This window comes from Propithecus coquereli, unplaced genomic scaffold (genome assembly GCF_000956105.1).
Source record: "Propithecus coquereli isolate 6110/MARCELLA unplaced genomic scaffold, Pcoq_1.0 Scaffold120, whole genome shotgun sequence".
NCBI classification, from domain to species: Eukaryota; Metazoa; Chordata; class Mammalia; order Primates; family Indriidae; genus Propithecus; species Propithecus coquereli.
The window spans coordinates 4990435-5018020 of NW_012136081.1; the positions used below are offsets into that span (position 1 = coordinate 4990435).

General features: G+C 57.2%; 1 protein-coding gene across 1 annotated transcript in view; it reads right to left on the reverse strand.

Moving 5' to 3' along the window:
* Nucleotides 1-16236: 16236 nt before the first annotated feature.
* IGHMBP2 (immunoglobulin mu binding protein 2) overlaps nucleotides 16237-27586 on the reverse strand; it is a 25945-nt gene continuing 14595 nt past the window's right edge. Inside the window, exons 8-15 of the mRNA XM_012665613.1 lie at nucleotides 26896-27070; nucleotides 24226-24408; nucleotides 23790-23908; nucleotides 23173-23267; nucleotides 22369-22492; nucleotides 20668-21480; nucleotides 17909-18081; nucleotides 16237-17146 (exon numbers count right to left, since the gene is read on the reverse strand). Coding sequence (XP_012521067.1) covers nucleotides 16949-17146; nucleotides 17909-18081; nucleotides 20668-21480; nucleotides 22369-22492; nucleotides 23173-23267; nucleotides 23790-23908; nucleotides 24226-24408; nucleotides 26896-27070 — 1880 coding nt within the window. The 3' untranslated portion in view covers nucleotides 16237-16948. The remainder of the gene's footprint in view (nucleotides 17147-17908; nucleotides 18082-20667; nucleotides 21481-22368; nucleotides 22493-23172; nucleotides 23268-23789; nucleotides 23909-24225; nucleotides 24409-26895; nucleotides 27071-27586) is intronic.

Here is a 27586-nt window from a genome sequence, read left to right on the forward strand (position 1 = left end):
AATAACACCCCTGTGTTGGGCCTGGTAGCTCACAGCGCTCTTGCGTTTGCAGCACGACTTCATCCCACCCTCTCCTTTGGGGCCCTTTCTGCCTCCTTCCGCACGGACTCCTGGACAGCAGTGTTCGTGCCCCCAGCCCACGTGCTCTCACACGAATGGCGCTGCCTTTCCCTCCCTCCCTCTGCCCTCACCTGCACGCTCGCTCTAGTCCAGCTGCCCTGGGGCCTGGGCATGAGCTGAACCCGCTGCAGAGCGCTCCTCCCCATCCTGTGCGGAGCTCCGTCCCTCACTGTCTTCAGGCCACTGCTCAAATGTCACCTCTTTGCAGAGGCCTTTCCTGACTGTCCTTTACGGAATAACAACACACACACCCCACACACACACCTCCAATCTCCCACCCTGCTGCTTTTTCCCCGGTGCACCTGCCGTTGTCTGATACGCTACATGTTCACATGTTCACCACGAGGCCAGGGACCATGTCTGTTTTGGTCACTGCTGTACCCCAGGCCTAGGACAATGCCTGGCACAGAGAGGGGCTTAGAACATCTCTGTCTCCCTTGGCAAGCATCCTTGCGAGTCCAGGCAAGGAAGGGGACAGCAGCCGAGGGGCGAGGTGGGGTGGGAACCCAGGTGGCTCAAGTCCACACTCACCTCCAAGAAGGCTCCCCTTGAACAACACCACCCGAGGGGCCCTCCCCTGGACGTGGGCGGAGATACCAGTGTCCATGTGTGCGACTATGTGAATGCAGGTGGGTGGCAGGTGTCTGCCTGTGGGTGAGAGTGTGTCTGCGGCACCTGACCCTCCTCACTGGGGGAGGCCAGGGTAACAGAGGGAGGCCACGGCTGCGCCTAAGGTGGAACCCAGGCCCTGCCAGCGGGGGCAGGGCTGCAGCGGGTTAGATCCATCTGGACACACCGAGGGGTCAGGTTGAGGCCACAGCCGCCCCTCCTGAGAGAGCCCAGCCTTGCCTGAGCGTGCCCCTCTAGCTTGCTCCTGGGTCCATTAGGGGTCAATTCAAACAGGTCAACCCCCTGAGAGGACTTCAGGCTCTCAGAGGATGCACTTTCATCCCAAATAAGGCCACAATGCATTTGGCTGTTGTACTCGATTGTATTTCTCTGTCCCGGCAGGGCTACACTCCAGCCTTGTGTCGGGAGTTCTGCTTCCGACGTGGAGAGTCCAGGGCCCACGCATTCCAAAGACAACCAGGGCAGTGACCAGGGCAGCGGGAGAGGTCAAGGTGACCCGGGAAGGCCAGGGTGACCTGGGAGGAGGTCGGGGTGACCGGGGGAGGTCAGGGTGACGGGGGGAGGCCAGGGTAACAGGGGGAAGCCAAGGTGACCAGGGGAGGCCAGGGTAACACGGGTCCTGGCCCAACAGCCTCCCCTGCTCTGCTGCCGACACTGCCCCCACCCCCAGCGGTTCCTCTTGGCCCCTTTTCCATGGGGAGGGCCGGCCCCTTCCAGACGGGGCTCCGGCAGCCTGACGGAGGAGAGGGGGAGAGCAGGGAGCATGCCTGTCACCTCGCTGAGTCTCCTCCCTTCCCAACTCCTCTCCCTTTTCAAGCTGACATAGAGGAGGGACCTGGAGGGAGGGCCCCACTAAGAGAGCTGGGAGACACCCCCATCGGAATGCAAAACCAGGGGCAACTCCGGCTCCACGGAGCAGGGCACAGGCCGCCCCCCACGGCGACCCTCACGGAGCGCCAGGTCCTCCAGTGACAGGCCAAGCAGCTCTCTAGAGAGTGACCAGGGCGGGCAGTCCCCAGGCGGTAAACAGCTCTGCAACCCAGAGAGGGAGAGGAGGCGGGACCTCGGCCGAGCCCCGCCCACCGAGGCCCCGCCCTCCCCGGTGAGGCCCCGCCCCAGCACCGCCCCTACCACTTCTCGAAGAACGCCCCATAGAGGCCCGGTCCAGAAGGGCTGGGCCTGGCTGGGGGCTAAGCGGGCAGGTGCCCAGGGCCCTGGAGCTCAAAAGCCTCCCCCTGGAGCCCCCGCCGCGAACTGAGGCGCGCGCTCATGCAAACTGCTTGCAGCCGGCACGCCCGCACCGGGCTCCCGTGGCCCCTGGGTCTGGGATCCCAGCGTCCTTCGCCGGCCCCCTGGCCTGGCCGGGAGATGGGTGTGCCGGGTGAAGACCCCACTGCATTAACTCCCCGGCCATGGAAAGCTGCAAAAATGACTCAGAACTCCCTCTTCCCAGGAATTTCTCCCAGGGAAAGATTTTGCTAACGCGACCCCACAGAGCTGCAAGGAAGATAAAGGAGATAGCGCAGGCGAAGGAGTAGGCATAACGCCAGGCACAAATGCAAACTCGGAATGTGGCATTGCTAATAGCGACTTGCATGCAGCCCGCACTCGGGCCAGGAGCAGTTCCTGGAGTGGTACAGAAGTCAACCCCGTCCGTCCCCCCAGCACTGGGAGTTGTTCCCAGCAGTATCCTCGTTTCACTCACATATGGCTCGCCAGGAAGCCAGAAGCAGCAGCAGTGGACTTTGGCGCCAGGCGTGAGCTTAATTAACCAACGTGCCATTCTGCCTCTCCAGGGGGGCCCCCCGGGGAGAAAGTGAGTCTCGTGGCCATCTCATGCTCTTTGGCCAACCCAGAGCCCTGCAGAGTCAGCATCTGTAAACGGGACGAGTGGACGAACGCTCAGTGTTCTCCAGCTTCGAGAAACCTCGGGCCTGCACCCGGGACAGCAGGCAGGACTCTGGGCAGGGACGAGGGGCCATCCTGAAAACTGGAGGAAAGGTGACGTGCGCACTGGTCAGGGGCAACCCCCAGCTCCCTGGGCAGAGGTGAGAGGGTTCTTTACCGGGTGCATTCGTTTATGACAGCTGGAACATATGACCACAAAGTTCGTGGCTTCAGACAACACCAATTTATCTTACAGTTCTGGAGGTCTGAAGTCTATAGGTTGGCAGGACTGTGTTACTTCTGGAGTGTCTAGGAGAAAACCTGCTTCCTTGCCTTTTCTAGATTCCAGAGGCCACCCGCAGTCCTTGGCTGGTGGCTCCTTCCTCCGCCTTCAAAGCCAGCAGCATGGCGTCTCCGATCTCTCCTCCTCCCTCTTCCTGCTCCATCGCCACAAACCTTTCCTGCCTCTCACGGTGTCGCCTCCCTCTTTTTAAGGACGCCATGATTACGCAGAGCCCCCTGGGATAATCCAGAACAATCTCCACACCTCAAGATCCTTAACTTAGTGACACCTGCAGAGTCCCTTTGCCATGTAAGGTCACATATTCACAGGTCTGGGGATTAGGTCACGTTGGGGGCTGTCATTCTGTCTGCCACGCTGGGGAAATGGCCCACCCAACAGACGAGAGCTACAGTGATATGAAGGGTTTTCCCAAGGAAATCGCTGGTCTCCTCCCTGTAATACGAGAATGAAACCACTAATGGGCTCGCCCTGCCCACCCCCCAACACACAGAACCGTCGGCCCTTAGTGCCACACTCTTAAATAAAAAGAGTCAATGATTTCTATTGGTAGATAAAGAAAAGCTCTCAAAAAATTTACCCTCCATTCACCCCTTCTCAGAAAGCCACTAAATGGCAAAAACCAAAAAAAGAGGGATTTTTCAGTTTAATGAGAGTGTTTAAGGAGGAATTCATGAAAGTACACAGAAGATTAAGCAAATGAGGAAAAACAAGACACTTAAGAACTCCAGGAAAAACAGAGAGCTGTAGGGCACGCCTCTCTCCTCCAGCCTGACTTGCCGCCCAGGTGAGCCACGCAGGTCGTTGAATACCATATGGAGCCCGTGGCCCCTGCCCCGCCCCCTCCTAGCCCATCGCCCTCCTCCCTCTTGAGCTTCAAATTCTCATATCAACCTGCCTTCTCACCAGCCAGCCCAGGTGTGTAATAAAAAAATAGGCTCATTAATGGTTTACCCCAAAGTCCCGTTCCCAGCCCCCTCTGCTATCTCAGGAATCATAACCCCAGCCAACCAGTTGTCTACGCCAAAAGCCCAGGAGGTGCCTTAACCTCTCCCTCCACCCCGCACCATCCACAGCCTTTTAGAAATCCTGGAAGTTCCAACCCAAAATACAGCCTGCACCCACCCAACTCCCTCCACCACCACCCTACTCTCTTCCTGCTTCCAAACCTAGCCCTGCAATCCGCCCTCTACAGCCTGGGGCTGCCAAGGACCCTCCTCTGTAAACCCCACCTGGGCCCCGCCCCGTCCCTCTCCGCCCCTCACACTTGCCTACTGCAGCGGCCTCCCCTCGCCTCTCCCTGCCCTGCACCCCTTCCCCAGGGTCTTTGCACGGCTGCCCCTTCTCAAGACTCAGGTCCCAGTTCAGATGTCACCTCCACGGTGTCCCCTCCTCAGGCCTTCTCAGATCCTGTGACCTTCCCCTGGCCACTCTCTGAGGCGATCTTGGTTCCCCGTCACTCTCTCCACCCCACCCCTGCTCTGGAACCCCCCCGCTCTTCTCACCCCAGTGGGCCCTAGAGCCCCGCACAGAGCCCACCACTTAGCAAACTACTTTGCGAAATAGCAGCAACGAGCCCTGTGAACGAGCTGACCCAGGGGGCAGACTGTGCTCTGTGAAGGGACCGCAGGAAATACGTTAGTTCTGTGGGCCTCGGGGTGCCGCCAGGGCCACGCAGCTCTGCCCGTAGGACCGCAGTAAGCAGATGGGCGTGGCCGTGTTCCCACCAAACTTCACTAACTGAGACGTGCAGTTGTACCATTGTCATATGTCACAAAATATCATTATTCTGTTGATTGTTTTGCAACCATTTGAAGGTGTAAAGCCATGCTCAGCCTTGGCCTGTGGACCACCGTCTGCCAACCCCGACCCAAGTAAGAAACGTCAGGGAATGGTGTGCTAAGTACAGGGCCTGTGATGCAACGCTGTGAGGACACCGAGATGACAGCCGTGACAAATATGAAAAAGCACGAGGAAACGTTGACCACACGTTCAGTGAAAAAGCAGGACACACAGGGTATGAGCAGTCGGATGGCGGCAGTGAGAAAGTATGCGAGCAGCTGGAGCGCGGTCTGCAAAGCATTAAAATAGCTGCGCTGAGCTGGTGTAGTACGAGCAGTTTTTCTCATTATTCCTCCAAACCTTCCTTCAGGAAGGACCTGTAGAATTCTCGGCTCCTGCTGTAAGAAGAAATTCCAGAGGCTGAGGAAGCAGCAGAGCCAGTGATTAAAATCATAACTCTTGGCCTTAAATGGGGACGTGACCCCAGCTCTGGTCCTTGCCACGGCCTCTGACCTGGCTAAGCCGCAGCTGGGAACCCGAGTGACACCAGCTCCCTCCCTCAGCGCGTGGCAGTGGCCGGCGTGGGCGCCGCATGGAACTCTTGGTGCGGCTGGGACTGACAGGCGCCGCTCCCGCAGAGCCCCTTGGTGCCTCAGGCAAGGCCCGCGTGCCTCCCTCGCCCAGGGTCCCTCCTGGGCAGCCCCCTCACAGCTGTTTCCTGTGTCCTGGCGGCCAGTGAGTTCTCTGCTGACACATCCTCAACCTGCCAGGGGATGCCCGCAGGGCCGGGCCCAGCCTCGGTCAGCTCCTCCATCCAGGGAGGCGGTGGCAGAGACGGTGGTCCAGTGATGGCCAGCAAGTCTTCCCGCCACCCCCACCTCTGTTTCCTCCCCCCCCCTCGCGGAGGGGAGTAAGCACCAAAGGAGACAGAGGCATGGAGAGCCTGGGTGGGGAGGCAGGTGGCGCAGGCTGGGGCCACTGTGTGTGCTTCCCAGTCACCATGGGACTCAGCAGTTCCGCTGCTGGGATATGACCAGGAGAGGCACAAGGATGTCCACGTGAAAACTCGCACACAGATGTTCATGGCAGCATTGCTCATGACAGCCAGAGAGTGGAAAAAGCTAAACGCCCACCAGCCGACGAGTGGATGAGCGCGTGTGGCCGGCTCGTACACGCGGTGTCACTCAGCCCTAAGCGGGAGTGAGGCACTGGCCGCGCCGCAGCAGGGACGGACCTGGAAGACGTGATGCCCAGTGAAAGACGCCAGGCACAAAAGGTCGTGCCGTGTGATTCCGTTTATATGAAATGTCCAGAACGGGCACATCTACTGAGAGAAAGTCAATCAGCAGCTAGCGAAAAGAAGGACTGGGAGCGACTGTTAGTGGGCACGAGGTGTCCTTTTGGGGGAATGAAACAAAACTGTTTTGGAACTATTTAGAGATGATGGTTGTGCAACATTGTGAATGTACTAAACGCCACTTTTAAGTGGTTAATTTTACATTATGTGAATTTTATCCCAACAGCAACAATGAAAAAAAACAAAATGTCCAAAGGAGGGGCTGGCCTGGGGGCGGGGCTGGCAGCCGCGCAGTGCCATCAAGACCTGGTCCCTTGCACACTGCTTTGTCCTCGGGGAGCTGGCTTTTGTCCACAGGCGTATTCATAGTCACAAAGTGGCTGCAGGTTCTGGACATCGTGTCTCCACCTGACTGCATCCAAAGGCTGGAAGCACCCGGGAGGCTGGGGTAACAAGAGCGTCCTCACGTGAGTCTCTGCTGTTAGTGGGAAGCAATGTTTCCTCCAGAGGCCCCAGCTGACCTCCTCTCTGTGTCCACTGCACAGAACCCCGTTTCCAGCGCCTCCCCCACCCCAGAACAAGCACTGGTCGGGGGAAGGGCTCACCACGACTGGCTGAGACCACTGAGAATCCGTCCCCTGGAGCCACACATCACACTTGGAACCACAGCCAGGCTCTCCTGGCCGGGCTCCTGCTGCCAGGTGTCTCTCCCAGCCACCGAGGCACAGAATGTGCCCATTCTCCCATGAGACAAACACGTACTGACACCTGCCCCCAGATACACCTGGGCCTGTGACAGGGAGAGGGTGGGCCCAGGGCAGCTCCCGCCTCTGCAGCCAGGAAGACAGAGCTCCCAGAGCGAAGTCCCTCCTGCCTCCCTGCTTCTGCCCGCAGCAGGGGTCCTGAGGGAGTTCCCTAGAACACACGCTCGCAGATGCCAACCTGCCTAGCAGCGCTAGAGAATCCTGAAGTCCCCATACGCATACATTTCCAGAAGTGCAGAACTTCTGGGCAGCACATGTGCATTAAATAAGAAAGAAATGCAATTGTTATTATTAGGAACATTTGGGCAGCTGCCTGCGCCGTTGAGTCACCGTCCCCCAAGCCAGAAGCGTGGAGATCTGCCCAGCCCCGCACCCCTCGGGGGTCAGGCAACAAGTTCTGACAAGTTCGCTCAAGGACGTTCAGCAGACGTGGCCCCTGCATCTCTGGGCCCCGCCACCTCTCCAGACCCTCCTATGGCTCCTGGTGGGTCAGGCCTCCCTCCCTGGGTGACCACTGTCCACTTCAGACACTTTTTCCTCAAGGCAGTCACCAGAGGGGTTTTTCTAAGACACGAATCAGGCCTATTTCCCCGATTTCACTGCCCTCCTCCCCTTCCTCACTGCGTGAGATGCAGCCCCCACCCCAGGCCATAGTCACACAGGGCCCAAGAGGGGGAAAGGACAGAGAGGACCCCAGACCCACTGGGGACCCAGGGCTCTGGCCTTTCCTCGGCACTCGCCGCAAAACGCGAGCAGCTGTGACACCATCGGCTGCCTAACTGGAAAACCAGCAGCAATTGTCCTGTTCTGATTGCAAAACCAATGCTCACCTTTGTAGAAAATGTTAAAAATGAGGGGAAAAAAGTACAAATAAGAGAATGAGAGTCACACCAAATCCCAGAGAGCAGAAGCGTGCACAGTCTGGCCGTCCGCCTCGCCATCCTTTCTCCACATGTATGTGTGCTCCACGTACGCTAGAACAGACCGGTTCTGTGGGGGCTCTTTGTATCACACACTAGTATTAAATGGTTGTGTAACATAACGAGACTATAAAACGGTTCTACGGGATGATGTTCACAAGGTGTCTGCAGGAAGAACCGTTATTACAGAAGAGCTTGCGTGTGAGTCAGCAGATCGCACACCCATCTGCGGGAGACCACGACAAAGACTTACACGACAGAATCCCTGAAGGCCGGGAACCGGGGGCCCGGGGTGCTCAGGGAGGCGGGTGAAGGGGCGAACAGGGAGCGTGGATGAAAGTCCTTTAAAGAGGCAACAGTCACAGCGACAGAAAGCGGAACGGAGGTTCCCAGGGCTGCGGTGGGGGGTTAGTGTTGGATGGGAGGGAGGCTCCACTTGGGAAGATGGAAAGTTCTGGAGAGGATGGTGGTGACAGCTGCACAATACTGGGAATGTGCAGGATGCCCCTGAGTGGTACACTTAAAAATGGTTGAAGTGCTCGATTTAATATTATGTGTGTTTTACCACAATTTTTAGAAAAGCAGCAGCACCAATCAGGTCTTCAAATCTCACCTGCTACTCAGCGAAGCCTCCTCCTCAACTCGAGAGAAGACTAAATGCGCGTCATCTCTGCGGAGGGTAGAACGAGCCGGGCCACCCCGGGTCCCAGAGAAGAGCCACGACGTGGGCGCGGGAAAAGACGCCGCGACCCTAACACAGCGTCCCAGAGGAAGGACCCCAGCTCCTGGCTTGGGCCTCCCGCAGCCTCAGACAAGCAGACAACGGCCAGGGGTCCGAAGAAAGCCCGGTGCAAAGGCCGGCGGAGCGACGTGGAGCAAAACACTGCAGGAGGAAGGAGGCATCAGACCACTCACCAACGGCACGGCCCGCAGCGGGGAGGGAGAAGACGACACACGGGAGAGAGCTACGGAAAGAGGGACAGAGGAAGAGGCCTTTAACGTCCGAAAGTGACGTGGTCTGACTTTGCAAAACCTAAACCTAACACCTAAGGCTGAGGAACATCCCATAAAAAGAAAGCAAAGGATGGGGAGGTCGGGAATGGGAAAAGAGGAAAGGAAGTGAGGAAGTGGCCGGGATGCGCCGCGCGGATGAGCGGAGCTCCGGGAGGAGGGAAGAGAGGACGGCCACGGAGAAAATAGCCAGCAGGGGATCCAACCGGGGCATTCGCCGCCTCCGCGGCGGGACCTCAGTCGCGCACTGGACGAATGTGGACTGGAAACTTCCACACGGCGGGCCCTGGGCCACGCAGGGAAGGAGACAGGGCAGACCCTTCCTGTGGGACTCGTGCACATGCTTAACCGAGACCCGCAGACGGAAACAGGTTTGTATGACAGCTCGGCGCTCGCACACAGCTGAACAAAGTCTCAGAGCAGCGTTGCCGCTGGCTCGGTTTGTCGCACACTGATGGCTCCTGTCCTATCCTGGCCTGTTCCGTTTCGTCCCACTTTTGTTCTAACACGGATCCCGACTCACCATCACGGCCGCACAGCCCGCAGTGGGACACGACCCGCTGCTAGAGAAAACATGAGGCCGGCGGGCAGGAAGGTGCTGTGACGCGTTGCGAGAAGTTCTACTTGTTGCATTTTGCTGCGCCGTGCAAACTTAGCCTCGAACTCCGCCACAGCCAGAGACAGGTTCGTCCCCTGCCGTGGCCTGGGGAGGTTTGAGCCGGAGGAGGACTGACGCATTCCAAGGAGGCTCTGACTGCTTCCTGTGAATCGCACGTGGAGTGGTGGGTGTCCCCATGGGCACCTCTAGCAGGAAGACACTGGTTGCAGAGAGAAAATAACCCTGCTGTTAGGACCGGGAGGGTGGAAGGGGACAGAGTGGGTTTCTAGAACTCGGGGGCTCAGAGGGCAGATCTCCGAGGAGGGGAACTGCTGGGGCCTCCTAGAGTGTGCAAGAGCTGGTTCTAGAAGCACCAGAAGAAGCCTGCGGGAAGACCCAACTGCCACGGCTGAAGCGATGCTGCAGGAGCAGGAAAACGCAGGGCCAACGCCTCTCCTGCCATGTCCACCCTCCCCCTGGAGAGTGGCAGGAGTCTGAGGATGTGGCTTATGGAGCCTCAGCCCAGCTGCACAGAGCGGAGCTCAGAGATGCGGACTTGGAGCAGAAGGGGGTGCAAATGTCCGAGATCTGCGGGGAAGGTCGGGTCTAGCGCAAGGAGGCTGCACTGGCCCTGGGTGGGTGCCGGGTTGGGAGCAGGAGGGGGGAGGGTCACCCGCAGGCCCTCGGCACGTTTTGAAGGAAGAACAAAGAGGATTTGCCAGCAGATGGGGTGCGGGGTAAGAGAAAGGGGGGTGCACAGGTCGACTCCGAGAACTTGGGGAAGAGCAGCCTGGGAGATGCCTTAAAGCAGCGGAAACGTATTCTCTCTTGAAGGCGAAAGCTCTGGAGGAGACGCTTTCCTTGCCGCTTCCGGCTGCTGGGGCTCCACGTTCCTCGGTTGTGGCAGAGTCCCTGCCTCAGTCCCCATGGGGCTTCTCCTCTCCTGTGTGTCTCTCCTCTGTGTGTCTCATGAGGACACTTGTCATTGGATTTAGTGCCAACCCAGGTAACCCAGGATGACCTCGTCTCAGGAAATCAGTACTTAAGTATATCTGCAAAGACCCTTTTCCCAAATGAAGTCATGTCCATAGGTGCCGGGGATGAGGATATGGACCTATCTTTTGGGCGGCACCATCCCATCCGCTACTAGGGGCAGATCAGGCACTGGGTTTGGAACGTGCTGCGTTTGACGTGCCCGGGAAACACCCAGGGGAAACGTGAGTGGGCATTTGGAGCGCGGGGCGGGGGGAGGGAGTCAAAGCTGAAGGTGTGGTCCCTGGCGCGTCGTCAGCACAAGACGGGCACCGGGACTCAGGTGCATGTGACTCACCCAGAGGCAACACCCAGGGTGGGCACCAGAAAGGCCAGGCACAGACGTGGTCTCGGCAGGAGGCACGCGTCAGCCTGAGCCCACGGAGTCGGTCCCACCTTGAGGCAAGCGGCCGGCCGGCCTCGGGAGTCTCTGTCCCGCCGTGCTCTGTCCAAATCCCTGAGTCGCAGAGCCCGCGAGCATGGTGAATGGCTGCTCTGTACCACGGCGTTTTGGGCAAGTGTGTGGTGCAACTATAGTAACTGGAACAGCCTTTTCTCCCCCTGATGAATCAGAAAACCCTGCCCCAGCATCTAGTTCCAGAGTATGACCCTGGCTCGGGTCCCACCCAAAAGTGGCCTTTTGCGTCCCTGTTACCCATAGGAAAAAGGCCCCAGGCCATCCTTGCTCCTGGCCAGACCAGGAGCCGGCAAGTCCGCAGCCCCTGCCTTGCACTGCCCTATTTCTGCCTGTGCTCTGGAAAGCAGGGATATTTATCTTTTCTTGAGTGTGGCTTTATGTTTTCGAAACTTTTTCCACTTTTTATATGACTGCTGAGAGTTGGGTCAGAGCTAGGGTGGGGGCCGGGCCTCTAAGTGTGAACTTGAAATGTCACCTTAATCAGAACTCTCATTTCTCTGCCTCCTGCCAAAGGGGCTGCCCTCCACGATGGGGGCCGGGGCCCCCCAGGAGAGCCTGTGGTATTGGCTTAAGGCCAGACACACAGATCAACGGCACAGAATTGAGAATCCAGGAATAAACCCCTACATTTATGCTCTAATCATATTTAACACAATGCCAAGGCAATTCAGCGGGGATTCTCTTACTGTCTTTTCAACAAATGATGCTGGGACGATCAGGTAACCACATGCCCAAAAAAAGATACTTAGATCCTTACCTCACACCATACACCAAAATGAACTCAAAATGGATCACAAACCTGAATATAAGAGCTAAACCTATAAAATATCTAAAAGAAAACATAGGAAAAAATCTTTATGATCTTAAGTTAGGTAAAGAGATCTTAGACACAACACCAAAAGAACTACCATAAAAGAAAAAAATTGATAAATTGGACTTTATTAAAATTAAAACCTTTTGTACTTCTAAAGACAGCATTAAGGCTGAGCATGGTGGCTCACACCTGTAATCCTAGCACTCCGGGAGGCCGAGGCGGGAGGATCACTTGAGCTTAGGAGTTTGAGACCAGCCTGAGCAAGAGCGAGACCCCGTCTCTACAAAAGTAGAAAAAAATTAGCCGGGCATGGTGGCGCATGCCTGGAGTCCCAGCTACTCCTGGGAGGCAGAGGCAGGAGGATCGCTTGAGCCCAGGAGTTTGAGGTTGCTGTGAGCTAGGCCGATGCCACAGTACTCTAGCCTGGGCGACAGAGCGAGACTCTGTCTCAAAAAAGTTAAAAAAAATAAAGAAATAAAGACAGCATTAAGAAAATGAAAACATTAGCCCAAGACCGGAAGATAATATTTTCATATAATACATCTGATAAAAGACTGTTATCCAGAATATATAAAAATATCTTATATCCCAATAATAAAACACTGAAACTCCCTTTTAAAAGTGAGCAAAATATTTGAATAGAAATTTCACCAAAGAAGATATCCAAATGTCTCGTAAGCACATGAAAAGGGGCTGACATCATTAGTCTTTAAGAAACTACAAATTACAACTACAATGAGATCTCATGACATACCTACTAGACTAGTTATAACAATATTATAATAATCAGACAATACCAAATGTTGGCAAGAATGTAGAGACATTGTAACCCTTGTACATAGAATGTAAAATGGTACGACCACTCTGGAAAAGCTTAGCAGTTTCTTTAGAAAAATAAACACAAACTTACCATATGACCCAGCAATTCCATACCTGAGACTCTGCCCAAGAAAAATGAAGACGCATGTTTACACGAAGACTTAAACATGAATATTCACAGCAGCCCCGTGGTTCTCAATAGCCAGAAAGTAGAAGCAATCCAAACGTCCGCCAATGGACGCACGGATAAACAAAATGTGGTATATCCATATAGTAGGATATCACCTGGCCTTAAAAAGGAATGAAACAGATATACGCCACCACATGGGCAAACCTCAAAAACATGATGAAAAGTAAAAGAACCTAGATACAAAAGGCTACATACAGATACTCCTCGACTCGAGATGGGGTGGCACCTCATAAATCCATCGTAAATTGATAATACGGTAAGTTGAAAATGCATTTAACATACCTAACCTGCCAGACATCCTAGCTTAGCCCAGCCCAACTTAAATGTGCTCAGAACACTCACTGAGCAAAAGCACCTAACATAAAGCCTACTTTATAATAAAGGGTTAAAATCTCACGTAATTTATTGAATGCTGTACTGAAAGTGAAAAACCGTGGTCGTATGGGTACTCGAAGTACGGTTTCTGCTGAACGCGTATCACTTTTGAACCATTGTAAAGTCAAAAAATCCTAAGTCAAATCAGCATTAAGTTGGGGACAGTCTATGTTTATAGGAAATTTCCAGGAAAGGCAATTTATAGGGACAGGAAGGCCATCAGTGCTTGCCTGGGGCTGGGGGTGGGAGCAGAGGGTCACTGCAGCCCCACAGCCAGCACGGGGGACTCTGGGGGGACTCTGCACAGCCCTATCCCTTCACTCTTACAACGGGGAGTTTTATTGTGCAATATTCTCAACTCAAGAAAGCTGCACTTTCAACTGGCTTTGGACTATTGAAAGCAAGCAAGCCGCACAACACAATAACTGATTGGCAGGTGGGGGCGGGGGAGCGAGCCGGGCTGAGTTCAGGGGAGAAGGGAGACGCCGCTGGGAAAGGCCGGCCGCCCAAAACAGAGGTGCGAGATGACAACAATTCTCAAACCGGGCAGCACAGCCCGGGATAACTCAGCACCAGCCACGTATCTGCCTGCCCACTCCACTTTTCCTGCAAGCAAAGAAGTTTCCAGACCAAATAAGGCTGCAGCTTTTGCCATGCTCCTGGCAAAGAATGCAATTCCTTTTAAGTGCCAAGGTTATAACTTGGGCCTACAACCTCCCAGAGCAGCGTGGTGCCCGTCTGCCCACTCCGGCGACCCCCAGGGCAGTGCCCCAAACCAGCCAAGGTACACACGGAGGGAGCCCGTGCGGCACGGCGCAGGGCGAGCTGTGTCGCCTGCGGGGAAGCCTCGCTGGGGGAGCGACGACGCCCCGGCAGCTGACCGGCTCGGGCACCCGGGACCCTGGGCACCCTGTCTAGAGCGGGAAAGGCCACGCGCTGAACCCCCCTGCGGGCTGCATGTGCCTTCACTGCAGCTTTGCGGGACGATGATGACGGTGGCGGCACAGGGAGGCGCCAGGCACTGTTCCCAGCGCCTTGTGTGCTTAACGCATCCCATCTTCACCACAAGCCTGTGAGAGGGGCCTGTCAGCTCCCCGTTTTACAGAGGAGGAAACTGAGGCACAAAGCCATGCAGCACATCCGTGGGAAGCCTGGGAACAAACCCAGGGCTGACGGGGCTCCAGCCACACTGGACTGCCATTGCCCCTTGCCAGGGAAGGGAGCGAACAGCAGGGCTTCCTCAGTGGCACCTCCGGAGAGCAGCGGGCAGCCTCCCCGAAGGGAATCCTCACCTCGCGCTGTTCCAGCTTCTGGGAGGGCCACAGGCTGCAGCCACTCCCAGCGAGGCCACACTTGCTGGCAAGGGAGACGTTTGGCTTGGGATGTGTTTTTCCTTTTTTTGGGCTACTCTGTCCTGGGCAAACGGTAGGACATTTTTCAAGCAACCAGCTACAAACATTTTCCCAACAAGGCCTCCCTGGGATGAGAAATGGAAACGTCTTATGTTGCAGCCTTCGACTCTGACATTTTAATGACACATCGCCAATGGCTTGAGCAAGGTCAACGGTGAAGGGGAGAATGCCCCCTGCGGGGGACGGGGGGGTCTGACGGCCACCAGACAGATGCTGCCACGCATCACGGAGACCTCTAACCCGGGCCCAGGTCTTGCAAGGGCTTCCTGCTGCACACTGTGCCTTTCCTCAACTTCAGCAGGGCCGGTGAGGCGGCCACTGTTCCCATCCTGCTCTACAGATGAGCAAACAGGCTCAGAGAGGGGGCGTGACTTGCTGAAGCCACACAGTGGATGGTGGCGCTGGCACTCGGGCGCAGGTGGATGGTGGCACTCGGACGCAGGTGGATGGTGGCATTCAGGCGCAGGTCCCTCTGATCCCAGAGGCTTCCCACCACCGCCGCTCACACTGGTGGCCTCCCTCTACTCCAAGCTCTTCCTGGTGGGACGACCCACACGGCCAGTACCTCGATGAAGGTTCAGGGCTTGGATTCCAACCCTGCTCTTTCTCTAATGGGACACTGACTCCACACTGTCCACGCTGGGATTGGGTAGACCCAGAAAGACAGACAGATGTGGGCAAGACTAGACCAGCAAAGATCCTTTGGCAGCAAGTGACAAAAACCCAAGGCAGTCCTTCTTCAGCTAGGGGAATTTACTGCTTCAGGACATTGGGAAGAGTGGGATGGAGGTCAGGTGTGGCTAGATCCAGGTGCTCAAACACTGTCATCAGGCCATTCCCCCACCACCGTTTCTGGGTCTGCTTCTCTTTGGCGTCCTCCTCTCCTACAGACAGGCTTCCTCTAGGAGGCAGGGGTGGTTGCTGGCCATCTCCAGGGGAAGAAGAGCCAACATCTTTCAGGATGTGTCTGTCAGCGCCAGGGCAGAACTCTGGCCCTGCTTGGATTCCAGCCCATCCCTGAGCCTGGCCTCGCTGTGGCCAGAAGGGTGAAGTACTCTGACCCGGTCGAGGACACAGCTTCCATGTGGCCAGGGGATTGAAGCCCACAGCGCAACAGCCGGGGAGGCAGAGGCCACATCCTGAGCAGACCACACTCCCCCTACTGCACCTCATCGCCCACAGAACACACTTCCAGCCTGGCTATCTCGTTCCCTTGCCGGCAGCCACTGGCATGTAGGTTTCCCACGAGCCATGGGTCCCCAAGGGGCGTGGGAACCACAGCGTCTGTGTGACACTCAGCACCACTGTGCACTGGGCAGCACCGTCTGTGCTCACAGAAGGAACGGAGTAACTGGCACTTAACTACCAAATGCAGCAGAGTCCCTGCCCCCTGCCCCGTCCCCAGCGATTCAGTCCAAAAGCCACTCGATGGGAGCAAGCGAAGAAGGTGTCCGCAAAAGGGGGAGGGGGCCCAGAGTGGGGCATCGGGCCAGGCAGGATGGGAGAGAGGGTGGCCCAGCACCGGCACGAGCAGAGTGGTCCGAGTGTGCAGGCCTGGCATTTCTGTGCCGGGTGTCCTGCAGGACACGCTCGATACAGGTGTGACGAGTGGCATCTGGGCACGGACCCTCAGGCGCAGGTCAGGGAGGCTGGCTCCACTCTGAAAGCCACGACGTCCAGACATGTGTACAAATATCCCTAAGTTGGGCACAAATGGGGTTTAAGGAGAGTGGGCAACAGCCTGTGTGAGGAGTGTCTGCCATGGGGAGGTCAGAGGTCATGACACTCTAGAATGTTCACTTTAGACACACAACAAACATATATGGACATGGACAATGCACATATATTTTTATTTAATTTTTAAATAATTTATATCCCTTTGGTACAGAACAAAAACTGAGGCTAAAATACATCCATCTGAGGTTCTCTTAAATAGAATAGTTGGCAAAGAACACTGGAGAAAGCTCGAGAGGGCTCCGGGTCAGTGCTGGCAACGCTGACGCTCTGGGACGGCTGTTTCCCAGGACGGTCACTGGGTCCCCGAACCGCAGCACAGAGGAAGGGCCAGCGCAGGCTGGGGTCCCCAGACCCCTGAAAGCAGGGACGGTGAGCGCTGCGCCTGCTGCCCCGACAGTGGGGTGTCACTGCAGGCACAGGGACAGAAGATAGCAGGAGAGTGGCGGCTCAGGCCACGCCGAGCACGTTAACCGAGGCTGAGCGTCCTGTTCCTTCACGGCACCCCCATCCTAGGGGCTGAGAGCTGGCCAGCCCGGAGGGCAGGAGCTGCTTTGATGGTTTGCGGCCAGGCATGTGTCCAAGCAAGCAGAACCTTCCCCAGGGTCCAGACGCCGGAAGCGGAAGCGAAGGAAGAGGTGGGAAGCGGCCGGGGGTGGGGGGGGTGAGGAAGGCCCCGCCCTGCACCCGCCCACACAGTGGACCCTTATCCCTAGGGTCCAAAGTCCACCCTCCCCCACAGGCCCTCCACCCCACTGGCCCTCTGGAGGCAGAGCGTGGGCTTGGCGCAGGCGGTGGCCGTGCCCCTGCCTGCAGACCGGGGGCCTGTGTGGGGACGACGCCGTTAGGTCCCCTTCTCCTTCCTCCTGCTCGTCCTCTGGCTGCTCAGCTCACCCAGCTTCTCATCCAGCCTCCTCTGCAGCTGGGCCCGCTTGGCTGGGTCCAGGGACCGGTCCTTGGTTCCACTGCCGGCATAGAGGACCCCTTCCCGGCTGATTCTCTGCCGGGCGTGGGCGCGAGCCCTCTCGCCGCAGCCGTGGATCTGGGGAGGGCCGAGAGTCAGTGTTGGGCTGCGTGGGGCAGGGAGAGACCCTGCAGCTCTGCCCATCAGAGAGCTCAGGGGCCACGGGAGCCCCAGCGTGAGGTCACGGAGAGCCCCCCACGGTGCTCCTTCACCCTGCACACGGCCAGAAGGGGCTGGCGGCTGGAGCACCCAGAGTGTGCGGACAGGAAATGGCACCACCCCGACCAACCACACGGTTCCTGAGCCACTTGGTGCTACCTCCCAGCCTCTGCCTCCTCCACGCTGCAGCCGAGTCTGGCAGCATCACAGCCATACTGACACCCGCTGGGGCCCCTGCCACCTTCAGGTCAGGTCAGGTCTGACTCCTGTGGGTGGCTCACCCTTGCCCAGCCTCGACTCTCCCATCCTGCCTGCACCCTACTCCGGCTCTCTGACCACACCCTGGGGCCTTTGCACACACAGTAAGGGCTGCCTGCTGGCCTGCGGTCACCCCGCCCCCAGCCCAACTACCCGCCCACCATCCTTCAGTCTCAGCCCCAGTGTTACTTCCTCCAGGAAGCCCCTCTGACTGCTGCATCTGGTGGGTCCCTGCGTGGCCGCCTTGGTCCCTGGGTTTCTTTCCTTCAAGCAAGACCCCCCCACCAGGCCCAGCACTCCCCAGGGGAGACGAGGCCTGCTCCCCCCCTGTCTGGAGCAGGTCTGCCCAGCATCTGCCCCCTGAAGAGGAAGCTCCCACCACCCCTCCGCACAGTCCAATCCCTGGGAGGGAAGCCAGTGTACCTCGGGCAGGTGGTGGCGGAAGCAGTAGCGGCGGCCGCAGAGCTGGCAGAACTGGCCCAGGATGGCGATGCTGGCTGCGCACTCAGCAAGGCCACAGGTGTTGTCAGCCCTAATGGCAGCAGAAACCAGGGCGTCGAAGTCCTCCTCTGAGGGCAGATCTATGGCCGCGTGTCCTAAGGGAAGAACAGTGTCACTCTGGCAGACACGGAAAGAGCAATGACTTGGGCCTGAACACTCCCACTGAGCGCAAGGATAAACCGCGGCAGCCCCACGTTGGCACCACTGCGAGGCCACGCCCAGCAACTCCTGCTTGCGGGTTTTAGCGTGAGTGTGCACGTGCACACTCAGTCGGACTCAGTGTCTGTCCAGGCTTTGAGTGGCCCCTCAGACTTCCCCTTGCCCTTCAGTGAGCTAATAGCCGGGAAACGTCCCACTGAACACCATGCAATACGGTCACTGCTGGGCGGTGTGACAATGAACACAGACTCTGCAGAAAGGGGTTGGTGGTGTACACAGAGTGTCTGAAAAGTTCAACCTCTGTAATCCAGAAAAACATTCAAGTATGAGATGTTCCTTACTGTACTAACCATGAAAACAAAACCCCAAAACAAAGCAAAAGTCCAAAGTCAGAGAAACAGTTCACATGTTAGGAGACCCTTAACATTTTTAACCAGATGCATGAAAATATATATATATATATTTTTTTTTTTGAGACAGAGTCTCACTGTGTTGCCCCGGCTAGAGTGCCGGCCGTGGCATCAGCCTAGCTCACAGCAACCTCCAACTCCTGGGCTCAAGCAATCCTCCTGCCTCAGCCTCCCGAGTAGCTGGGACTACAGGCATGCGCCACCATGCCCGGCTAATTTTTTCTACATATTTTTAGTTGTCCAGCTAATTTCTATTTTTAGTAGAGACGGGGTCTCGCTCTTGCTCAGGCTGGTCTCGAACTCCTGAGCTCAAACAATCCGCCCACCTCGGCCTCCCAGAGTGCTAGGATTACAGGCGTGAGCCACCACGCCCGGCCTGAAAATATTTTTAATTATAGGAAAATGCTCACATGGGGAAAAGAAACACAGTTATATATGGTCATAATCCTGGAAAACACACACACGATAAACCCAAATACACAGATGTAGGCTGCGTGGAGAGCAGAGGGAAGGAACACCTGGGCCGCTGGTGTCAGTCCACTCTGCTGGGGGATGTGACACAGGCGGCCCACGTGTGGCTCTCGGCACTGGGCACACGCAGAAGCCAGGCATGCTCTGCTCAGAGCGGGTCGGCCTCAGAGGCGGGGAGTGTGGAGAAGGCCACGGGCCGCATGCAGGGTCAGCACCACTGTGTTCTCACACAGGAGGCCCAGAGGCCACCGGGGTCGCGGAGGGAGAGAGGTACTGACCCCCACCACGCCTGCAGGAGCAGCGCCAAGAGCCCTGGAAAAGGCTGTGCCGACCACAGGCAGCCCATTCTCAGCACCCTTGATGGAGCAAGAGCCCTTGGGAAACAGGGACCAGGCAGAGCGTGTCCAGGCCCCAGTCGGGAACGAGAAGGAGAGCATGCTGGGAAATGTCGTAAACACAAGGACGGCCAGTCTGTTCCTATCACTCGACCCAACGCTCCTGCCTCCAGCTGGAGGCTCACATGACCTCCTGCATGCACTCCTGCATGTTGACAGGCGGCCCCCGCCCCCGGGCTAGGTCCTGTGCACACGGCCACATGGCCTCCCCGCCATGGGCCCTGCTTCTCAGCTGCAGCTGGGACACCGGCACAGAGGCTGAATCCCTGCGGCACAGGCCACGTTCAGAGCTGGAGTAGAAAATCAGACTCTGAAGGCGGCTGCCTGAAGGAACGCTTCTAAAGTGGTGCCTGAGTCCCTGACATCAGGCGAGAGTCTCCAGGACACTCGGTCCTGAAGTGACCACGACGCACAAGCCAGCACACACTGCTCCCTCCAGAAGGCCAGGCCCTGCTGTCACAGGCTTGGCACCCTCCTCTCTGTGGCGCCGCCATGTTCTCATTCACTGTTTGAAAAGCAGTCGTGTCTCCTCCCTCTGCCGCACCGTCAGTGCCGGGGGACGCGGTTGGCAGCAGCCTTGTTCTCTAGCACAAGGCCTGGTATACAGTAGCTGCTCAATAAATACCTGCGGCATGAATTCATCTGGAGCCCCAGGCTCAGGAAGGCCAGTTTCAAAAACCACGAACTGTGCTTGCGCAGCTCTGCTCACAGGAATTAAACGAACAAACGGGAGCACGAAGCCCTTCGCGGTCTCGCCGAGAGGGAAACGGCCCGTCCCGGAACTCTACACAGCCCACCCGTGGGACGTTCCGCACTCGGGGAGCCCCTGTGGCCCTGAGCACTTTGCCCTAGCCGGCCCCAAGCCGTCTGAGCCCTGCTGCTGCGCAAGGCCACGGCCCCCCAGGACCACTGCAGCGCGGGAGCCCGCGATCACCTCCCGGTCCCCAGAGGGGCTCCAGTGAGCTGCCCACATCTGCTCTCCAGGCCCTTCTGCTGTAGCGAACATACTCTGAGCGCCTCCCTCATGCCCGGCCCTGTACAAGGCTCTAGAACAAGGCGATCGTGACTCAGTTGCTGCCCTTGGGGAGGCCAGATCGAGCCAAGAGACGCAAGTCACACGACTTAAATCAGGCGGCAACACCGCCAGGAAGAAGCCCTGGACTCTTTTCCAGGGTGGCAGGTGGGTTTCAAGTGGGGCCGAGACCCCTGTGAGGGGACACAACACCTGTGTTCTCATATGACTTACCTTTTACTTTTTTCTTTTTCTTTTCTTGAAGCTTCTGTGACCCTGAGCCTGCGGCCTGCTGCTCCTTCTTGGCTGGCCGCTCCTGCCCAGCCCTCTCCCCCTGTCGCCTCTCCAGGTGTGGCGCCTTCGGATCCGCCTGGCCCTCGCCCCGCTCCCTTGGGGGGTGCTGCACCTGCAGGGGGCAGGGGGGCGCTGACGGTGCCGGGGCCCTCTTGCTCACGGTGACGAACCGCTTCCTCCCCTCTCCAGCACTTTCGTGCCTCAGCCCGTGCTCCTCGGCTATCTGGTGGACCCGCAGCCTGTCGTGGGGATTCAGGGATGCCGGGAACTCCAGCTGCGTCTTCTCACTGGCCACAAACTCCACTATCATGGACCTGAAGTGGTCCACACTCTCTCCGCTCTCTGCTCCCTCCAAGCTGCCCCCATCGAGGCTGGGGTGACACTGGGCTTTAGAGCGCAAAGGTTTTCCGCCCAGCTTCTTCTGGTCCTGTCTGGCAGCTGCTCCAGCCTCCTGCGCTCCCTCCTGTCGCTGGCCTCCAGGAGGGTTCTTGGCAGACGCAGCAGGGCCTTGGGACTTCGAGGCAGCTTGGCTGTGGCCCTGGGAACTCTCATGGGAATAGTTTTCGGGGATGATGTCATCAAGATACTCAAAGGCCGTGCGCACTTCCCCGTGCTCTGTGAAATACTCCACCAGTGTCTTCAAAAACACATGGTTGTTGACAGTGCGGGAATCACAGACGACAGCCACGTGGCGCCGTGCGCGGGTGATGGCCACGTTGATCCGCCGGTCCTCGGCAAGAAAACCAACTTCACCTAAAGAAGGGCCAGAGGAGTGAGGGGCATCTCTGAGACTGAGCGACAGAAGTCGGCTCCCACACCCTCACCAGGAGCAGCTGCCGAAGCATCGCATCTCCCCGCCCAGCCTCCCACACCGCGGCTGCCCTCCACGTGGCACAGCTGGGGGCCACATCTGCTCCAGCTCTTGGTTCCCACCACTGATCAAGCGGAGCTCTGGAGTGCTCGATTTGGGGTTTGAAGGCTCTTAGGCCGTGCTCATTCCCAGGTAAGTATGAATTCCTCCCTGAGCGCAGACCCAGGAGGCCGCCCAGGGACTGGCTGTGGCTGACGCCCAAGGGAAGCACAAGGGACCTTACGTTCTTGTTCCCACCACAGCTTACCCCACTTCCTTCTCTGTTGTCAACCCCCGACTGAAAATGCTTCACCAAGCCCATCAACTACAGTGTTTCTAGGCTCAACTTCCTTACTGAACAGGATGCCTGTAAAACGCAGCGGCATAAAAACTGCACCCTGAGGCTCATTCACCTGAGGCTAAAAGACCGGCCCTGGGCTTGGGGTTCTCCGTCTCCTTGGTAGGGCGTCCAGGCACTTCCTGCCGCCCGCGCCACCTGCACACTCGTGCCTCTGAACCGCTGAACTCTGCTCCCACTGGAAACCTCCCCCACCGCCTCCCCCACTCACCACGCCCCTCATATGCCACCTTCCAGGACACCGCCTGCCCCACCCCAGGCTGCGCTCAACACCTGAGCGGGGACCTACTGAAACCCTCACCGCACCGCGCTCCTGCGTCCCTTTGCCTGACAGTGATGTGCTCCGTCACCACACGGGGACTGGCGTGGCACCTGGCGGAGATCCAGTGTGCCCTCTGATCAACACAGCTGCTCTGTGCCCAGGACTGCGTACCTTTCCTGTTGGACCTGACGAAGGACAGTATCACTGCCTCCTTCTCTCGACCTTGGAAGCTGTCGACGGACTTAATTTCCAGCTCGGGGTGCTTGTGCGCGAGGCTCTGTCTGAGCAGGTCCACCTGAAACACGCGGAGCCAGGCTGCAGCCTCGCCACACCCGCCAGCCCGGGCAGCTCTGACACCCGCCCACGGGCATGAAATGAACAGCTGGGTGGCACGTCAGCATGTCAAAGATGACACCCCACCACTGGCATTTTATCATTTCCTTTGGCTCATGGGCCAATCACCAGCCTCAGACAGCCCCGTGACAATGCCTGTGCACCAAAAAGGGGTGACAACCACTTCCACGGACCCCATAAAACTCGAGCAGGTATGTTTTCCCTACTAAACAAGACAGGCATGGGGACACGTCTGAGGCAGACCAACGAGATCCAAGGCTGAGGCTCTCTGGGAAACACGGTAAAGGGACAGGCTGCTCCGCTAGGACTGCCGACGGCAGGACGGTGCCAGCCGCAGGTTGCCAGGCCACCTGGGAAAGCCAGCCTAAGAACAAAGCCAACCCAGGGGAATCAGGCTGAGAGATCAGGATGGGCAGGAGCATGGCAGGTCAGACAGACACAGACAGACAGAGGGGCTCCTGCTGGTATCATGTGAGCCCTGGATCCAGTCACGATGAGGTCGGTCCTAGCCCTGGACTTTCAGGTCACGATAGCCAATAGATCACCCTTTCTCTTGGGGCCTCTAGGTTAGTTGAGTCCCAGCCGAAGTGCACAGAGACAAAATGGGGGGCCCTCCCGCACCTGGAGGTTGTACGGTGTGATGACAGCAATGTCGCTTGCTTGGACACCAGCATCCACCAGAGCCTGGACGTGTAAACTGACGAGGCGGACTTCGCCTGCAGGGAATCAAGAACAGGTTTTCAGCGCAGGGGGCATGCCGAGCTGACGTCCACCACGCACGCCTGTTCCAAGCTCTTTTCTCAAGACAGTGACTCCTGAGCTGTGCCCCGGGGGCTGACAGCAGCCAAGGACCTCACGGGGGCAGCCGGCGTCAGCAGCACTCCTCTGACTAGAGTTTCATGTAAACAATGGACACCTTCAGTGTCCCTGTGGCCGTGCGGCCTCTGTAACCGGGACCTGGGAGGCAGTGGCATGAGCAGAATAGGGATTCTTGTGGCCAGACCAACCAGGCAGTGCCAGGCCACTGCATTCAGCAGAAGACCATGGAATGCCGTCCCGACCGTCTGTCCCTGAGAAGAAATCGACCCTGCTCAGCCTTCAGAGTGTCTGCCTCCAAGTCCCCCATGCCCATCAGTGACTGGCTCTTACCGCCTTTCTTTCACCCAGTTCCTCCCTGAATTAAGCAATTTAAAATGACTTTTGTTTTTAAAAAGCGGTCACATCCCAAGCAGGCTCACCAGAGTTCCCTCTCGACTGCTCATCCTCCTGCTCCAGCTCAAACAGCCCGCAGCCGGCAGTGTCCACAAGCAGCAGGGGCATGCCCGTCTCCTCCGTGGCGGCCACGCCTGGGAGGTCCCTGGCACACAGCAGAGAGGGAGCACTAAGGGCCTGGCCAGAGAGCAGCCCCGAAATCCTACACCACGGATCTGACCCTTCCCTCCCTGGGGGACCACCCCAGGGGTGCAGGATGAGCTCGGAGAACATGAGCTGGAGCAGGCCTGACCAGACCGTTCTGCCTTCCAGAAAATGAGTCTCAGAGTCGACCTGAACTCTATCTGAATGGAACACATTTCAGTTGAGCTTACTGCTTAGAAACAGGTGACACTGGTGGGTCGGCTGGGGCCGAAGGATGAGAGGGGAGGCCAGGGTAGGGGGCAGGGCCCAGTCACCCACCTCAGGAGGTGGCCTGCCACGGAAGGGTGGGCCGTGAGCTGGCCCTGGTACATGGCCTCCGAGGCCCACTGCATGATGGCCTGGTGCATGCGGTACTGCACGGTCAGCGTCCGCAGCACGCTCGCGCCGTATGCCTCAGCCAGGCGCTCCATCAGGCTGCGCGACAGCCCTGCCAGCGCGGCCCTGAAATGAGAGGGGAAGAACTGGAAGGAGGGCCGAGTCCCAGAGTCCAGGTGTGAACCCACAGGTGAGCGAGGAAAGCGGTCCTCAAACTTCAGGACCCAACTCACCCCTGGGTTCCAACCTAAAAGTAACCCGGGGGTGGGACGGCTGAATCGCAGCCCCAAAGACGCCCACAGCCTGATCGCCAGGACCTGGGACTTTGTTCCCTTACATGACAGCAGGGACTCTGCAGCTGAGACAAAGTCAAGGATCCCGCGATGGGGAGATGACAATGACAAGGTAAGGACAAGGGCCTTACAGGGCAGGGGGCCGGAGGGTCAGGGTCAGAGAAGGCCATGTGACGGCAGAAGATGCTTGAACATGCCACGCTGCTGGCTGCAAAGATGGAAGAAGGGGCCACAAGCCAAGCCGTTCGGGCAGCCTCTAGAAGCTGGAAAGGCAGGGAATGGATTCTGCCCGGAGCTTCCAGAAGAAGCAGCCCTGCCAACACCCTGATCCTCATCCCTGATCAAAGTCATTAGGACCGATTCTGGACATGTGGACCCCGGAACTACAAGATCATAAGCCTGTGTTGTTTTAAGCCACTAAGTCTGTGGCAATTTGTTAAAGCAATGACAGGAAACCAACACAGGTAAGTTTTAAAAAGAATCATCACATGCTCTAGCCATAGGTCCACTACTACTAGCAACAGCTAACATTCACTGAGCACTCCCCAGGTGCCAGGCGCAGCTCTTAACATCATTATATTACCTATATTATTAATCCTCACACCTTGTGAGGTGGTTACCGTTATGATTCCCACATTACATTTATAAGGAGAGTGAGACACAGAGAGGTTAAGTCACCAGCCCAAGGCCACCCAGCTAGTGAGCTTCAGAGCCAGGATGCACCAGGCAGCACTACAGCACACCATCTCTCCCGAAATTGACAGCCACCAAAACCGGGGGAAAAGTACCCAATTCCACTTCAAAGATCCTCCCTCTGGAAACTTATAAGACCTCTGTGATTAACCTGTTTTTACTAAAGTCTCCACTAAAAATAATTAATGCCAAAGAAGTGAGGACATGAAGTGATTATCAGTACCAACTGCAAATGTAAAAAACATGCAGCACGACTCTACCCAACGTTTTACCCCAAAACCAGCCTTCTTTCTCCAGGGACACAATGGGGTCCCCGCCCCCAAGGGCAGAGTTCCAAACTTGCTTCACACAAAGACTTTCTGGAGGACAAAGCCCTGTTGCAAGGACACCTTCAGAACCTCTCCCCGGAACAAGCCAAATGCACGAACACCTTAGTGAGCCCCTTCCCTCCCCTGGGGAGTTTCCACTCCGGATTCCTACATTTCTCCCACCAGGACGATCTTCCAGAATACATTTCCCCAGCACTCCCCTTTACCCCCCCAAACTTCTTCCTCCCAAATCCTCACCGTGAAGGACTTTTGAGGCCGTCTTTCTCCGAGGCACCCTGGGCTAAATATCCCTGATTCCTGGGCCGCCTGCTCCCCTTTCATGAGATCCCATTCGACTGACTTCCTTGCACACCCCTTTTCCTGTTCCTCCGAAAACAAGAGTTCCAAGTTCGATCATGACGTCTGCACACCCACAGTGACCCAGAGCACTTTCAAACAGCCAGAGAAACCGGAAGAAAGTAATCTCCAAGTGTGAGGTCAGCACCCTGAGGAGTTTCATGCGTGGACGTCTTTCTGGGCTTGGACTTGTTCACAGACAGCCTGTGTGCCGGGCCTGTTTGCAGGCCTCGTGGAACTTACATTCTAGCGGGAAGAGCAGACGAACAGATGAACACACGACACTGCCAGGGAACGAAGTAGCCACAGCAAGGGACTCGAGGTGACAGGGATCCCACTTAGACAGGGCGGTCAGGAGAGACCACGTGGAGGGTCCATCTGAGGGGCAGGTTCGACCACCCAGGCAGAGGGGCGTGAGGCCCGTGGGGCCGGAGTGGCAAGTAAGGGGCAGTGTGGGAAAGGGGTGGGTGGCAGCACTTCTTCGCGCCAGGATGGCCTGTGCTAGGCCACAGTGCCAGGGCACGCCACATCTCTGCCCAGTGTCCTCCATGTGGGGACAGGCTTGCAGATTGAGGGCTAAAGAATCCACGTCAGGCTGTGAGCTAATCGACCCACGGAGTGGCGCTCACTCGGCTGAACCAGCAAACCGCCTGGCTCATTAGGAGACGTTCAACTCAAAAGCACCGACTGAGCCCTGGAAAAGTGCCAGGCACTGCACCTGGCTCTGGGGACACGAAGAGGAAGGTGATACAACCCCCGCCCTCAAGGAGGACCCGATCCGACAGATCAGAGTCTGCACGAGTAAGTGCGATAAAATGGGCTGGAGCTGGAGCTGGGAAACATGCCAAGGAGGCACAACGAGGCTTCCGGGCGAGCCCAGGACTTCCGCTGGACCTGGAAGGACGGTAGAAAGCGATGCCAGGTGAGGGGCGGAGAACGGCACCTCCAGCACGGGGTCTTACCTGTGCGAGACGGTGGTGGGCGGCAGCTGCCGGTGATCTCCGGCCAGGATGCACTTTCTGGCCTTCAGCAGAGGGATCCAGCAGCTGGCCTCCAGGGCCTGGGCGCACTCGTCGACGACCACCACGTCGAAGTAGCCCTCGGGCAGCAACTTCAGAGGGCCGTCGGAAGAAGCACCTGGTCAGACAGGGCGCCGTGAGTCTTTACAGAGGCCCTGGCTGCGTCTTAACAACCGCAGTCACACCGGAAGAGACGCACAAGTGGCATCCCAATCGAGTCTGGTGTTAAAATTGTGTGGGATGAATGAGATCTTGGAATAAAAACTTGGGAAGAACATTAGAAAACTCATGGTTCCAGCCCATCTGTGTTTAAGTATAAGGCAGGGTGTCCTCTGGCTACGGGCCACCTGACCTTCAATCACCAGAATTGATCACCTCCTTGGGGCTGTGACCACAAGCCCATGGAATCTGTCTTAGTTCTAAAGATTGTATCTCCATCATTTTCTGAATGTAGAATTTAATTAATTCTCCTCTGAAGTTTTTCCCTTGGACATACAGAACAATTAACTGCTGAGCATTCACCCAGAAAAAACTTCCACGTATTTGACAGCAAAAACCGCAGCGCCAACCTCGCCTTCCTGGAACACGGGGCAGCACAGTGGAAGGAGCAGGGGCTGTGAGCAAGACCGGGTCC